A 16,686-nucleotide genomic window follows, 5' to 3' on the forward strand; every position below is an offset into this window, starting at 1 on the left:
CTTTGTGAATTTGAAGCTCATCAATACCCACGTTTGGCGAGACTAGTTGATGATATCTGAGGAAAAGGTAAATGCGCGTAACTTTAGGGTAAAATAGTAGCCATTTTGGTTCTTTACTATGTCCTGCTAATTATTCAGTCACTTATATGTTTTACAAAATGTTATTGAAGTAAGAATATGCAAGTAGAATCACCAAAATACACTTTTCAAAAAAATAAAAAAATAAAAATTACCCAAATATGGGAATAAATATATTACACGGCAGGGATTAACGATTTATGCAAATTAGGCACCCTTCCCAAAAGAATTTCAGGTGTCACCCCTTCTAAATATCTTCTCTAGGGCTATAAGAATCTATCTGCCAAGTTTGGTGCTTTGGACCAGTCGGTCACGATTTCGACCATATGCCACCTGACTACTGGGGGTTTGGTCAGTATCAAATCAGGGTATAAATGATTATTCTGCGCAAGCGCAAGGTACACCGCCCATCGAGTGGTTAACAAGCATGGACATTTTGAAAACAAAGATGATAACACCTAAAAAGCTGCCACCGCTGCAATGCTATCACATATTTTCCAACTCTGGAGGTGTATACCTTGTCAAAAATCGCTATGACGATTATTCCCCTCATTTGATACCGGTGGCCGAAATTTTGGACCAAGGCTGATGGACTAATAGGCAGAAGTCCTCAAAATATTATTTTACTGTAATTATTACAAACGCACATAACTATAAGGACGCATTTGCAGTATATTTGCATACGGCAATCTCCGGGAATTACTGAAGAAAAATTACATAAGTCGTAATACATAAACATGCGTAAAAGTTGCATGGGTCTACAGTATTCTCTAAAAAAGTACCGTTTTTACTGAGATGAATTTCAAAGCACAATTTACCAAAATAATCCTGCAAATATGAGTAAGTATATTTTGTATAAAAATTTAGGCTTGAAATGGATACATTAAATGACTTCTTCTTTTTTTTATTCTTCAAAATCACAAGATTTCTGTTAATATGGGCAGAGTTGGGGAAATCAGAAAAAAAATAATAAATGCAAATTGTATGTTGCGGTGTTTATTTGGGGATTACTAAATACATAATACAATATGTAAGCCTGCACTTTATTATGGGTAACTGGTGGTAGCTGTGCATTCTGACAATTGTATGTCAAAGGACAGAGTAATATATTTAAAATAAAAACTGTGACAATCACGTAAGGAAATCTCTATATTGGGTTTTGCCCTAATGACACACTTAAAAATAGAACTGCATGCACATTTCTTACTGATGGCCATGAAAAAATCTGCGAAAAACTCTACAAAATGTCATTTTATTTTCACTTTTCTACACCGAAGCAATACCGCAAGCCCGAAATTCAGTCGGTTCTAATACTGTACATGCATACATGTACATGTATGTAAAATTAGTGAAATTCAATGCGTGTAAAATTGGACCATAGTTGTAATTGAGTCCATCACAAGTCAATCACACGCCATCCAGTCCCTAGTCAAGTAAAAAGCTATTCTAATGTATGAGGCGTTCCTTTGTCATTGTTTATTGACCTGACTTAAGTTATCACTTATGATTTGACTAATGTTTGACTTATGTTTGAGTTGTGATTGACTTGATTACAGCTCTGAAGTAGACAAGACTATACTGAAAAAAATATATACAGGGCGAGTCAAGAAAAAATGAAACCCAAAATGTCCGGACCATTTTTTAGTGAAGTTTTGCAAGTAGCACTTTCAAACTCTGGGATATAAAAGCCCAATTCATAAGCTTTCTTTTAGTACAAGAATCATTAAAATCACTCAATGTACTGTTCAGATGACGGAATTTCAAACACAACCCCCGTTTTAAAGTTCTATCCACAGATCACAAAAAAGGTAAGTGTTCTTTCAGCGAAACGAAAACAATACACATAGGGTGTGTGTGAGTTGTTTTCGTTTTGCTGAAAGAACCCCCCCCCCCTCCCCTTTTTGTGATCCGTGGACAGATCTTTAAAATGGTGGTTGTGTTTAAAATCCCGCAACTTGAAAAGTACATGAGTGATTTGAATGATTCTTGTACTAAAAGAAAGCTTATGAATTGGGCTTTCATATCCTACATTTCGAAAGTGCTACTTGCAAAACTTCACTAAAACAACTGTTCGGACATTTAAGTTATGGGTTTTTTTTACTCACCCTGTACTTTTGGAATGGTGTCTTTTGTGACAAACATTTCACCATGATTTTGGAAACGAATTTCTCACCACATCTGACATTTACAATTTATCTTAAAAACTCTCTCCCATCTCTCATATTGTAAGGTTCTCCAACATTATCTAATTCGTACGTAAATATGCATCAATCACCTGTCTCATTTACACCCAGAAGCTTGCTTTTATCTACAAATTGTTCAAACTGTTTTCCGGTCGGTCAAAACACGCACAATGGATCCAAGGCCTCCGACGGCATAAGCCTGCAGAAATAAACAAAAAATGAAAAGACTTTTGAAAAGGGTACACTGCGGATCATGTCAAAATCCGGACTGGGACTTGAGTGCTAAAAAAACATGCAAAACAAAATCAGGCCAACTTTGACTTTACTCACTCATAAGCAGACAAAATTCTCCAAACTATTCATGTGGCAAAGACAAGGTCCTCAGTATTTCACCAACCAAGTTTGAAGTCTCAATTCAATTCTTTACAGAGACTTTTCTCCACTATGTTGCAGCTGAGAGGGAAGTCAAGTGATATCAATTTGAGGCCAAAGACTAGACTGGTACATGGTCCAACTGTTTGAAAAGACTGATCTCTTCATTAGTCTGGTGGCTCAGTGGCTCAATATGTAAAATTTTTTGAAATAGAGACCAGTACCACCATGCCACATGTTTCTTTTGGCACAGTCGATTGATGCTTACTGAAGCGCTGTTGGACTGGTTGTTTCAGATGCCAGTCTATTTTCTTGTACAGTCGAGTCTCATTAATACAATCTCATTTGGACCTAGCCAAATTGTTTGTTATATCAGAAATTTGTATTAAGAGGAACATCACTCCCATTCATTGTGCACATAAATGCACAGTCGGGACCAAGGCTTTATGTTTGTTATAACCAGAATTTGTATTAACAGAGTTTGTACTAACGAGAGTCGACTGTATTGCATGTTTTCAATACCTTTAGTGTTGGGACTCTCATACACGGTATTGAGAGTCCAAAATTTTAGGAATAGTCAAAATCATTGGTTGTAGGGTAATTTGGAAAATAGAGAGTTATTGATCATTGAGCACCAATACACAAGTGATCCAGAAAAATCTCATTGAAAATATACATTTACTTACTTTTTCATGCCATGTCAGTAAGATAGCGCTACTGTTTTCAGTAGGATAGGAGAAGCCCTTGTAGATGAACTTCATCAGGACATCAATGGTATCAGGATCAAGGCCGTTGACTGCTTTCTCAACGTCATTGGTCTTGAAGGCAGTTAGAACTCTCATGACAAGCTGAAAGGCTTTATCCTGGCGTAAAAAAAATCAATCAAATCGAAATATAAATAACAGGAATATCTGTATACAGGATGTCATGTACATGGTTTTAAACTGCAACTTTCGCGAGCATAATCCATTAAAGGGCCATGTAATGTAATCTTTTAATGCAATCCTCAGAACTGTACCTTTATGTACCATTAAACCCTATTTTCAATTTTCGTTTTGCCATTTTCAAGGGTATTTTGCTTTCTTTTTGGTTTTCATGCTGATGCAAATGTCCATATTCATGAGCAAAAGTCTGATGTCATTTCAGGCAGAAACCTCAATGTGCTCTATTTCAGCACCAAAATTTGCCCGAATTTTGGATATTTCACTGTCGTAAAATTTCTTCGCTTTGGTGATTTGTCGTTGTGTCAGTACATGGTAGTAAGCCAATGATAAAACTTTTTCTCACAACTATTTTCAATAAGCAAATTTTTCAGTTCACAATTTGAATGGAAAACCCAAAACTGAACAGTGTCTTCCTGAAATGACATTTCAGCAACAGCGCCCTCAGTTGTCCGGAAATAAAAAGCATGGACAACTTTAAATGTTAAAGGGAATATACATCATTTGCTTTTGCTGTAATTTTCAGATATGGATGGAATTGGGGGGTTGGAAATATAAAGCAAATATAGTTACACTGACTTTTTGGAGGTTTTGGGTTCGAAAATGCTATAAAAACCAAGAAAAACGATCATTTTCCTGTAGTCTGGTTCCCTGACTCCATATAAGAAGAAACAGAGCAGTTAACATACATTGGGGAATTGTAAGGTCAGGGAACCAGTCTAGCTGGCTCGTACCCGTTCATGGGTTTGTAATCGATTGTAAACAAGTGCAATGGTCAATTGGGGCCAGTATTTGAAAAAAAGCCAGTTGTTTCCAACGCTGATCGGCCGATCAGCGTTGGAAATTGATACAAAAATACCACTTTTCTTGAAAATGACAGTATACCAGGTGCCATAATTTTACAGGATGCTTTAGACTGTCATTTACCAACATCCTATTAAGGTATTTCGCAAAAACTTGGTAGTTTTATTTTTCGATGTTTGCAAATGTTGTATATTCCCTTTAAAAGAAGCGCACTTTTCCATAAAATTAACCAAAAAGGGATGTCAAATATTTGTCTGACATTTAAGAGGAGTAGAAAGTTGCACAAAATCTGTTCCCCAAAAAAAATATAATTCATGTCTCCTTTAAAAAAAAAATGCACATAAACGTGAAATCTGTTTTGGTTTTCCATGTAGCCCCAACACAAACAGAGAGCCTCATATTATTGTGCCAAAAAAAACTGCGAGAATCGATGAGAATCATTGGAAAAAAAATCACACCTTGATTAAATTTGCAGTCTAACTTCAGACAATCTGTCTGTCTGATTCTAAATGTTTGACCTATTTTTTTGTCTTGTATTATAACTAGAACCAGTCCTCTAGTACGCATACATGAACATGTACAATGTAAACAAACCATCACCGACACCACGAAGTAACACCCATCTACATACCAGTAAAAACTAGCAATCGGAGAAAACGGCTACTAAAGTTGAACGCCTTCTAAAACAACACTTTGCGTCAAAACGACAGAGTATTTTCAGTTGGATTTCTCGTTGTGGACACTTGATGAATTGAATTTATTAAATCTGCTGTTTTTCACCCGTTTGTGTATTAAACAAACAAGAAATAAGAGAAAAAAGATGAGTGTTAGTTCGTGAAACCGAAAAGGCTGCGAAACTGTAAATTTTCGTTTTCACGAAGTAACACTCTTCAATATATTCAACACGAGGAAAGTGCAACTTCAGGTCAGCGCGCGCGCGCTCATACAACTTATTACAAGAAGAGTGTTACTTCGTGAAAACGTTTTTGCTCACTTATGAGCAGAGTGCGCGCCATGCATTGCAATGGTAAATGGAACTTGAGTGTTACATCGTGAAAACGAAAATTGTCACTTTTGCGCAAAAGTTGCCATGGATACTTAGCGTAATTATTAAAGTAAAGCTCTTGAAGCTTTGAAACTTCGTGCAATGGTAGGCCTTGATGAATAACATTTAAAAATCAAAAAAACTGAAAATCGAAAAAAAATATGGTTTAACACGGTAGAGTGTTACTTTGTGGTGTCGGTGACGAAACAGATATACATTGTAAATGTGAAGGTTTCTTGCTGAAATTGTGTGTACATGTGTATAAAGGGGAATTTAAAAATGGCACATCAGGTGCTGTACCTTTACAGCAGGGTTCTTGGATCCTAGCGGAGGATTCCTCAATACTGCTTTCAAAGCTTCTTCATAGTTCTTTGTGCTGCCAATGAGTAGTTAAGGAGGATACAGCAAATTTGACTCACTTACCCTTTCATTAAAATATACATTATTATTATTTTTATTATTATTATTTATTCGGCCGACAAATGAACAAAAGTACAATGACAAAGCAGAGATATATCAAAAAGTAAACAAAATTGGAAATTGAAAAAGTATGACCAGACAAGACTGCAGGATGCGAGAAGAAATGGGTCGGGGGGGGGGGGGGGGAAGGGAGGGTGGACAGTTTGGCAGGGGAGAGGAGATAGAGGGACAGAAAACAAGGACAATATAACATTCCAAACCGGCCAGGGTAAACAAAAGTGTACTTAAACACTGTAGCCCTAAGGCCTGCCTACCCATATGACAAAATATGACCCCAAAATGAATCATTACAATACGTGTACATGTACATGTATTTGTACACTTAAATATTAGAAGCCATGGATCATTCAGAAAATTTTGGGGAGAAATTTACTTAGAGAAACTTGATCCGAAATGATGGTATTTTTACATGATAACTAGACATCACAAGGAAGAGAATACATTTGATTTTTTCTGCATTTAAAGGCATATGGGATCATAAACCATGTGTCTTCATTTCATGAAATGGACCAATTTAACCCTAACAGAACTCAAACCCCAAAGCCATGTTTTGTTGGAATCTGTCAGGATGGGTGCAGTACCCCTAAACTGACAGTCTTTTACATTGGGTTGGCACACCTCCAGAATCAAAGTCAGAAATATGTGTGCACAGTTTCCCATATGGTGTTGGAATTTGCCAGGATGGGTATGGTTCCTAGTAAATCAGGGAGTTAGGGTGAAAGGCTATTAGTTATCTTGCGAGCGCGAGTGGAACACGGAATAATGTAGGGGGAAAGTTCCGTACTCGATCGTTAATTTATCTGCTGCCAAACATATTAATTGTCACCTCACCTTGTCATTTGAACCAAGAGAAATCCAGGAAGCTGTGTAAAGGTGAAAAAAATTTACTCAAAATGTGTTTTTAGATCACATTTTGGATGCATACGTCGTGCAGAACTAACTTGAAGCAGCCGGTCAAAACTGATTGTAGTGGCTGAAAGACAGCGGTACGTTATACACGTGACATCAACAACCATGACGTCGCATGAGCCTGCCAATGATAGTGCAAACATCATTATGAATATTTATTTTCTCATGAATATTTAGTTTATTTTAATGGATACTTCAAATACGTCCAAAGATTGATTATTGCAACAGCGATCATGCGCGGCCTAGCGGTTAAGAATCTCGTGTATCAAGCAAGCGTCCGAGGTTCGAATCCCGATGAAGTAACTGACTGATTATTAAATAGAAATTAAGGAAAGAAGAGGGTGAGAGTAGAGGAGGGAAAGTGGAGGAATAACCATAAAAGATGTAACTTTTGGCGCTAGAAAATTAATTGAAAAAAGTGACGTCCGGGTACGGAATTTTTTCCGTCATTTGAACCAAGAGAAATCCAGGAAGCTGTGTAAAGGTGAAAACAATTTACTCAAAATGTGTTTTTAGATCACATTTTGGATGCATACGTCGTCATGGTCGTGCAGAACTAACTTGAAGCAGCCGGTCAAAACTGATTGTAGTGGCTGAAAGACAGCGGTACGTTATACGCATGACATCAACAACCATAACGTCGCATGAGCCTGCCAATGATAGTGCAATACGTCATTACAGTCATTTTCCTAGTTCCGGATAGCAAACATCATTCAGGCTGCTTTCGGCTCAACTACTCCACGAATTCAAGTGACATTGGTTTAAAAGTTTACCTTGAGTGATGGAGATACTACAAAATAATTGTCAAAATTTAAGCTCTTTTTATTGTGACTTTACGACGTCAAAAGTACCGATGCCGCTTTTCCTAGTTCCGGATCGGTTCAATCAGTTCCGAATCGATCAAAAACTGATTCGCGCGAAAAAAAAAATCACGCGAGAAAATCAAGTTTTCAGCCAGAACCACCCCAAATCAAGCACATTTTCTGATAAAGTATTATTTAATTTTCCAAAAATAGTTAATTCAAGAGAATTCCAGCAAATTTTCAAAAGAGAATTAACGTAAATAATGTTGAAACTTTTGTCTGCAGTGCAACGGCACGAACTCACGCACGGACCGAAAACCTTGCACACGGCACAGAATACGTCACACAAAATCGATTAACGCGCGTGTAGTTGGGTGGTAAGTGCACGCGCGATCAGGAACTAGGCAAAAGCATACGATCATTTCTTTTGCAAATTTTCAAATATCAGAGACGCTACAACTTATTTTGATTGAACAAACATTCGATGGAAGAGTTTATACGATTGTAGTGAATGAAAAAAATATTCGAAACCACACGGTACGAGAGATATACCTAGGTGAAAATTTATCGTCGATTCGCAGCTGCCGTGATTTTCTTTAAACCGTCCAAACATGTTGAAGTGCGAGTCGGAAATCTGGCCAAAATTCCTTTTCTAAGGATTTTATCGAAAACGATCTTTGGGTATCAAGAAGCTTACATATTCCTTTTCAAAATGCACTCCGTCAGAATTTGTTTTATTGGAGACTAATCCAAAAGAGGTAGGTTTTTATTTGAAGCGATCCGGAACTAGGAAAAATCCGGAACTAGGAAAACGACTGTATGAATATTTATTTTCTCATGAATATTTAGTTTATTTCAATGGATACTTCAAATACGTCCAAAGATTGATGATTGCAACAGCGATCGTGCACGGCCTAGCGGTTAAGAGTCTCGTGTATCAAGCAAGCATCAGAGGTTCGAATCTCGATGAAGTAACTGACTAATAAATAAATAGAAATTAAGGAAAGGAGAGGGTGTGACTGAGAGTAGAGGATACTCCTAGAACTATGAGGCTCCACGTAGTGGAGCCTCATAGGTTCAGAAGCCCGCAAAATTGTTGTCAGCACAAAACACTAATTAAGTACAAAAACGTCCATCCCAAGCAGGCCGTTTTCCACAGAACCGCTGCACAGTTTGCCCCTAAACTCCATACAATACCTCATGACATACTCACGTTATGTGCACCCAACAAACATCGGTGGATTCTGTCTGTTTTTCGGCAAAAATGATGAAAAATATGCCCTTTCCGCACTGAGCCAACCTAACACTTGAAACGAGCACGCGTGCAGAATGATCGCAGTCATTTTCGGTTCGATCGCTCGGAGCGCGCCGCGGGGGGTATGGTGTAGAGCGGAACGATAGTATGCACATGCGTACAAGTGCAAGTACGTACCCCCCGCGGCGCGCTCCGAGCGATCGAACCCGAAAATGACTGCGATCATTCTGCGCGCGTGCTCGTTTCAAGTGTTAGGTTGGCTCAGTGCGGAAAGGGCATATTTTTCATCATTTTTGCCGAAAAACAGACAGAATTCACCGATGTTTGTTGGGTGCACATAACGTGAGTATGTCATGAGGTATTGTATGGAGTTTAGGGGCAAACTGTGCAGCGGTTCTGTGGAAAACGGCCTGCTTGGGATGGACGTTTTTGTACTTAATTAGTGTTTTGTGCTGACAACAATTTTGCGGGCTTCTGAACCTATGAGGCTCCACTACGTGGAGCCTCATAGTTCTAGGAGTAAGTAGAGGAGGGAAAGTGGAGGAATAACCATAAAACTCAAAAGATGTAACTTTTGGCGCTAGAAAATTAATTGAAAAAAGTGGCGATCGAATACGGAACTTTTTCCTAATGTAGTGCGTCTGTGTCATCCATGGTAATTGGTATACAATTAGTGCTTTCTAATTCTAGACAGTCAAATTAAAGGATATTGGTTCAGGAAGCTCTGCACTTCAGCTTCGTCCGGTCCCTTCCCTTCCTCATCTGTCTGTTCATCTTGGTAGTTGTTTTCGTCGTACTCATCGACGTCCACCTTGCGAAACTGTGTCCTTCCAGTGTTTTTTGACATGTTGTGTAAAAATTGGTGAATAAACGACCGTAATGCCTGATTTTTGACGGACACTCCCTCAGAGATTCGTGCACAATTCCAACGAGAGATTGCAGAGGAAACACAGTACTTCCTCCTTTTCGGTCTGATTGCGGTCGCTATCTTGTGTACATTTTGTTCAACAGAAATGCCCGATCCCAGACTGCTTTTTAATCGCTGGGTTCCCTGCTCAACATCACCTATTTTAACACTTGAGGAAGTCAGGATTCACGACGGGTAGTAAGTTCATTGACCTCATCGGCCTTTTATTCCTCGGACTACACTCAACATGGTCAGTAATCGTAAACGGTTGAAAAATCCCCCATCATCATGTTGAACTGAATGACAATGACAGAAATAAAACATCAGTTGTATTATATAACAAACAAGGATACTTTAAGAAGAAGTATTTCCACTTCAAATTCCTGTTAAATGCATTTTGCCCCAAAGATAGAACCTCGTCCGTATAGTATTAGTACATGTATGAATGTGTGTGTACATTGTACATGTAATGTACATGTATGATGTAGGCCCTTGGCTTGCTGTGTACTTCACTTCAGGGTTCGAAATTAGCGGTAGCCCGCTAGCCAAATGCTAGTCAAAACAGCGGCCGGCTAGTCAAACTATTCCTTAAGTAGCCCAGCTAGCGAGTCACAAAATTAGGCAACGACAAAGATGAAAGGACAGGAAGAAATAAATCATTACTTAGGCCTAGGCTAAATTCAGAAAGCAAAACTGCATCAATTTGTATATAATTTTATCAACTGTTTTAATTGATTTAATTAGGCTCGTTTGGGTCACGTTTTGGTACAACTATAGAATGCAGGGCCACTTTACTCTACATCCGCGCCTCCGTACGGCTGCGTGGAGGCGTGGAACCGCAGTCGACCTACCTCCGAAAATCGATCGTGGAGTCGTGGAGCCGCAGAGAATTGCGCCCTCTATCGGTGCGTGTCTAGTGTCTCTGCGACTCCGCGACTCCGCGCCTCCGCCACTCCAGTGTATAGTGCCCCGCCCGCGTCACGCAGAGAATTGCGCCCTCTATCGGTACGCGTCTCTGCGACTCCGCGCCTCCGCGCCTCCGCCGCTCCAGACAGTGCCCCGTCGCCCTCCTCCCTTCCTAATTTGCGCGCCCATTTAAAGCGATTCTGCGACTCCAAGACTCCGCGCCTCCGCCGCTCCAGACAGTGCCCCCGTCGCCCTCCTCCCTTTTTAATTTGCGCGCCCATTTAAAGCGATTCTGCGACTCCAAGACTCCGCGCCTCCGCCGCTCCAGACAGTGCCCCATCGCCCTCCTCCCTTCCTAATTTGCGCGCCCATTTAAAGCAATTCTGCGACTCCAAGACTCCGCGCCTCCGCCGCTCCAGACAGTGCCCCCGTCGCCCTCCTCCCTTTTTAATTTGCGCGCCCATTTAAAGCGATTCTGCGACTCCAAGACTCCGCGCCTCCGCCGCTCCAGACAGTGCCCCCGTCGCCCTCCTCCCTTCCTAATTTGCGCGCCCATTTAAAATGGATATGGATGCTTCGTTCTCAAAAAAATTCCGCCGAAAATTGCGCCCTCTATCGGCGCGAGTCTCTGCGACTCCGCGCCTCCGCCACTGCGGCCACTCCAGTGCCCCGCGTCTCCGCGATTCTGTGACTCCAAGACTCGGCGCCTCCGCCGCTCCAGACAGTGCCCCCAACACATTTACAAGCACGCCCTCCCTTCCGATCCTTCATGAGAAGCTTAGAAGACAAGTGCAGTGCATTCCTTCGCTGTACTTAGCACTTTTTTGCAGGTTTGCATATCTATTACTCCTATTCCATCCACGCCTCCAGGCAAAATAAAAAACCTTGCTTCGGCGTGGCCCTGCATTCTATAGTTGCTCCCACGTTTTTAATAGAGTTTTTATCAACGGTCTTTTTAAATTTGTTTGTAAATGAAAATAGATCTTTCAAGTTTATTCAAAATAATGGTAATCCTTACTTTTAGGACACCTCTATTTTGTACGAGTTCTGTTCAAAACTGACTTTTGCAGATGACTGTCCAGTACCACAGTGACTTTTGCTGGCTAAAAGAAGTCTTTTTTCTTCAGACAAACTCATGTTAGTAATAATTTTGAAAGCACTTTCAAAGAAAATGTGACTTTCCTACCTTTTTTTGCATTTCGCCATCTTGCTTTTTAAATATATTTCCTGTTTGTCATCGTCGTCTTTAACCCCTCATAAATCAAAGCCCGGCCCTTTTTATACAAAATTAAACCTGCTGATATTCAAGAGGAGTCATTGCCAATGCCAAATGTTCAAATGTGCCAAGAAATATCAGAATGTCACATTTGATTGTCATTTAGTCAACTGTTTTGGTGAGTCTTTTAACCTTATATAGAAAAGGGGTCCTAAAGGTAAGGATTACCAAAATAATTGCCCATCCCAAAAGACATTTGAGTCTCCTGTTTAAGTTAAAGTTTTTACCCAATGACCGCCACAAAATTATTTCATAAATTGTCATGCTTGAACGAGTTCCACGAGGCACGGAAGTTTTCGGAAGTGAGACGTCAATTTTTGGCACGATATTTCTCTCACACATCATGTGATTTTCAGTTTCCATAAAATGCCGAGGGTGATTTTCTTAAGAAATCAACTAATTAAAAAAAGTCTGACTTTTACACGTTAATTTTCCTTTTTGAGGGGTACTGAAGCGCACCACTTTCAGGCTCTATACACGTTTTACATGTATGCATATTGTTGTTTGTGAAATATTTTGTAAAAGAAAAAAATCAAACAGGCTAGGGAAAATGCCTTGAACGTTTTCCAAGCTGATGGAATGTTGGTGATCTTTGATTGTTCACCAACCGCTGTTAAAGGGGCTAGCTTCATGTTGGAATGTTCTTTGAACCTGGTGCCCAGCAATCTGCTCGTTTCGCCCACATATGTTACAGGGCAATCAAGACATTTAATCTTGTAGATAACACCGCATTTGTTTTGATGAAGGGTCTCATCTTTGGGGTGAACCAAAAACGGTCTAAATATTTCTTATCAACGTGATGGAATCCAATATCATTATCAGTATACATGCTGCTAATACATTGTACTTGTCAGTTGTAACAGAAATTTGAAAGAACAGACCCAAATTTATACATAGAATTACCCAAATGTATTATTGATGTGATATTGGCTTCAGAAGCATTTTTTTGTTGATTTGAAATCCTTGGTTTTTTGTTTACCAGACTAAGATCAAGGCCCACGAGCTTCGAGGCAAGAAGAAGGAGGAGCTTGAGGACCAGCTCAAACAGCTCAAGCAAGAACTGTCCCAGCTCAGGGTCGCTAAGGTCACTGGAGGACAGGCCTCAAAGCTCTGCAAAATGTAAGATGTTTCATATGCTCACTTCTGTACACTTAAATGGTCATTCCATTTCTGATTCAGTGGCCTTTCCAGCATGTTGGTGGTGGGGGAGCGATTTGGCCCAACATTTGCCAACAAATATTTTGTTCAAAAGGAAACGTATGAAAGTGCCAGCATCTCACACGTGTTGTAAAACCCTTCCCCCTCTTCCCTTCCCAACACCCCCCCCCCCTCCCAATTGAACAATTTTTGTGAAAGAAAACAAAAGGGAGCCAATTTTTCATCAGACATGTCAGAGCTAGCTACCAATTTTCCCACGTTCACTCAAAACCAGGATACGTTGTATATAACATTTGCTGTTTCAGAAATGGTCTGATTTTTTTTTTTTCTTTAAATAAAAAAATCGCCAACCCTGAATGATAGCACCCCGTACCGTAGTTGTTTCTACGATATGGACTGCAAAAATAATCAGATTGAAGATTTTACAGGAATCGGCTTCTTATTACCAAATATTTTTTTTTTTTTGAACCTGCTGTAGAAAAACATTCGAAGTCCGGAAGTATTAAAGGTATAACTCACTGGGCACGTGTCATAGAGTGGAGCACACTGTCTCCAAGATTAAAATATCAAACTGCCACAGGCTATCCATTGTATTGTTGGCAAATAGACCCGTAACAAACTTAAATTTCCTTTGTTGCAAAACCAAGTTGTTGTTTTTTTAACTTGTCCACAATTCGGAAAACCTGTTTCCCGTTTGTAATTTTAAATTCAATATTTGTTTCAGGTGATAAAATTTGGGGGGATGAATCCAGGTCCCCACAAAATGCTCAGTCAGGAACATGTATCAGTTACCCTGGTATGATGGTATCACTCTGTCTCTCATCCCTGGCAGTGTTAACCCTAACCCTGCTGAATCCAACAGGGTCCAACTATATCATAAACACGATGGAGCCTGTTGGATTGAGCAGTAAACCCCTTGTACAAATATCTATACATACATTGTATCCCTAACAGAACTCAACCCATCAAACCCTCATGACATGTTATGTTGGAACCTGTCAGGATGGGTGCCGTATTCCTAAACTGAAAGTCTTACACTTTGGGTCGGCACACCTCCAGAATCAAATGTGTGTGCAGTTCCCCATATGGTGTAGGAATTTGCAAGGATGGGTATGGTTCCTAGTATATCATAGGGATATTCAGAGTTGGATTCTGTTGGGTACTGACAAATAACACCAAGTGGGACTGTTGGATCCAGCAGACAACTAAAAATTAGGCACAGTTGGATTGAGCAGGGTAGTCCTGAGGAACCCAATTGAGAAACGATCAACATTGTCTTTTTTCCCCCTACCTACAGCCGGGTGGTTCGGAAAGGCATTGCCCGTGTGTTAACAGTCATCCATGAGACGCAGAAGGACAACCTGCGCAAGTTCTACAAGGACACGAAGTACAAGCCACTGGACCTGCGCAGGAAGCTGACCAGAGCCAAGCGCCGAGCCCTCTCCAAGACCGACCTGAAGAGAAAGAACAAGAAGCAACAACGCAAGGAGCGCCTGTACCCAATGCGCAAGTATGCTGTGCGGGAATAAGTGGCAACTGGACACACCCGGAACTGTACAGATCATGCTATAAATGAAAGTAGTCTTCAAGGATCCTGAAACCCAATCCAACGGAAAATGCTTCAAATTTAACCGCCAGTGTTAAAACATAAAATCACTGTTGAAAAAGTGATGCATATTCGATGCCAAGAGTGAAAATGGGAAAATAAAATGTTCAAGTAACATCATTGACTTGTGTTTGTGTCTGTTTATTAGCTGTACTGGTGGACATTATCTTTAAAATATCCATGTGCTGGGGTAAATGTACTAGTCTAGTACAATGTAGTGAGTGATGAATCTCTTAATTGGGGCTGTGCATCGGAACCGAGTACCCGACCGTTAATGTCAGAAACTGGTTCTAGATATGGGATCAGGTACCCACAACCAACTTTCCAAATGAATTACAGTAGTTACTTCTCAGACAATGAAACGGAAAGGTTTTAAAGTATTTGTGGGGAATTTTTAATTGAAAACCAGGCCACATAGGAAACAAAACGTATTCACATTTATGACTCGCGCGAAAGCTTCAGTTTACACTGTAAAGCTCGCTGTACACGCTTCTTGCTGTATTGATGCGTCGATGTGGTAGTATTATCGTGCGGACCATTGAATTTGGGCATGTTTGGCGTTGGGTTTCTTTATTAAACGGGTACCCGGATATTTTTCAGTTGGGTACCCGGTTCCTGTACTACCTGTAAATGCACACCCCTAGTCGAGTCTTGACCAGTTCGCGCTGGATGACGTATAATACCGGGAAAGTTTTGCTGTACACATGTACTTAAAACGGATGAAACACACACGGAGCGAGGCTGGAAATATGAGTGTGCTGCCCGAGGGTGATGGCTTCAACCCGCCTGGCTTGAGGTCGAGTGAAAAGTAATCCCACACCTCGTTCCGTTCTTGTCAAAATAATCCCGGTGTCGCATGAAAATCCGACTCCTATGAAAATCGGACCACATTTTCCCTTTTATTGGTTAATCCCTTGCACGTGACGGGTCACTCTCCCGAAACGATCCTAAAAATAGCATAGTATCGTACTCGCGCGTGCGCAATACTACCAATGAGTCCACATTTCATGGAGTCGGATATTCACGCTACACCGCATGATAGGGTTAAAAAGTAAACTTGGTTTTGGCTATTTTCTCCATGTGCTGGGGAAACCAACGACATTGACCTTGATAATGCAGGTATGCAGAAACAAATTGACGACAGCTTGCAAAATGAGCATATTACACAAGCATGAAATACAAAGTGTGGGTTGCATAACCTGTTTCTATCAAACTTTCTTTTGGGGGGGGGGCGGGGGGTTGAGTGCACGTAATGGGTGTACCTGTAAATACATCTCCATGTCACTGCTAAAATAAAACACGAAAAAAAAGTATGTCGCATTGACTTGTCCTTTTTTAATTATAAAATAAAATACATGTATGCCACTAATTGAATCTTAATTCAGGCAAATTTATTTACATTATTGAAAAGGGGGAGGTGGTGTTAAAAATATACAAAATTAAGCCGTTCACATGGCAAATATTCTGCCCCCTCTAAAATCTGGAAGTGCCAACTTCTAAAACCGAGCCGCGTAATAAAATACAACAATCCAATTTATAAAGAAACATAATGCAAAGGATTTTAAGTGAATTGCAATACAACACCCTGGGCTAATAGAAGATGGAATACATTTCACTACGCTGAAAATGACTGAAGAAAACCGGAAACACTTTCCTTTGAATACACAAGCCAAAATCAACCATGCAAAATAAAAACTCTTTTGATCAAATCGTTGCGGCATCAACTAAACCATGTGAACAAAAAAAGACATCTGCTAAATGTCTTATAATCTAAACCATTTCATTTATTTCATTTCATTTCATTTATTAATTTCACAGGTAAAAATTCAAGTACAGACAATAAGAACAGTAAAGAAAACAAAAACATGCACATACAGTTAGGAGAGAGAACAGAAAAGAGAGAAAAAAAGTAGCACCCCTGATGGATTTTAAAAAAGTAAACTAAATTACTATCGAGTTAATC

At 40.0% G+C, this 16,686-nt stretch overlaps 2 protein-coding genes across 2 annotated transcripts; one reads left to right on the forward strand and one right to left on the reverse strand.

Annotated features, from left to right (window-relative positions):
- Nucleotides 1–2,101: 2,101 nt before the first annotated feature.
- Nucleotides 2,102–9,831, reverse strand: LOC119719913 (actin-related protein 2/3 complex subunit 5-B-like). The gene is made up of 4 exons (XM_038189384.1): nucleotides 9,581–9,831; nucleotides 5,724–5,796; nucleotides 3,320–3,496; nucleotides 2,102–2,460 (listed from the first exon to the last, which is right to left on the reverse strand). The coding sequence occupies exons 1-4, from the start codon at nucleotides 9,715–9,717 to the stop codon at nucleotides 2,398–2,400; spliced, it is 450 nt and encodes a 149-aa protein (XP_038045312.1). The 5' UTR covers nucleotides 9,718–9,831; the 3' UTR covers nucleotides 2,102–2,397.
- A 93-nt stretch (nucleotides 9,832–9,924) lies between these two features.
- Nucleotides 9,925–14,843, forward strand: LOC119719914 (60S ribosomal protein L35-like). The gene is made up of 3 exons (XM_038189385.1): nucleotides 9,925–10,027; nucleotides 12,942–13,078; nucleotides 14,415–14,843. The coding sequence occupies exons 1-3, from the start codon at nucleotides 10,025–10,027 to the stop codon at nucleotides 14,644–14,646; spliced, it is 372 nt and encodes a 123-aa protein (XP_038045313.1). The 5' UTR covers nucleotides 9,925–10,024; the 3' UTR covers nucleotides 14,647–14,843.
- The last annotated feature ends 1,843 nt before the right edge of the window (nucleotides 14,844–16,686 follow it).

This window comes from Patiria miniata, unplaced genomic scaffold, assembly GCF_015706575.1.
Source record: "Patiria miniata isolate m_02_andy unplaced genomic scaffold, ASM1570657v1 HiC_scaffold_9, whole genome shotgun sequence".
In the NCBI taxonomy this organism is placed as follows: Eukaryota; Metazoa; Echinodermata; class Asteroidea; order Valvatida; family Asterinidae; genus Patiria; species Patiria miniata.

Coding starts and splice junctions, on each gene's coding strand:
- LOC119719914 (XM_038189385.1), top strand. Junction 13,079..14,414: donor GCCTCAAAGCTCTGCAAAAT/GTAAGATGTTTC, acceptor CCCTACCTACAG/CCGGGTGGTTCGGAAAGGCA.
- LOC119719913 (XM_038189384.1), bottom strand. CDS start 9,717: ATGTCAAAAAACACTGGAAGGACACAGTTTCGCAAGGTGGACGTCGAT. Junction 5,797..9,580: donor GTGCAGAGCTTCCTGAACCA/ATATCCTTTAAT, acceptor CATTGGCAGCAC/AAAGAACTATGAAGAAGCTT. Junction 2,461..3,319: donor TACTGACATGGCATGAAAAA/GTAAGTAAATGT, acceptor TTATTTCTGCAG/GCTTATGCCGTCGGAGGCCT.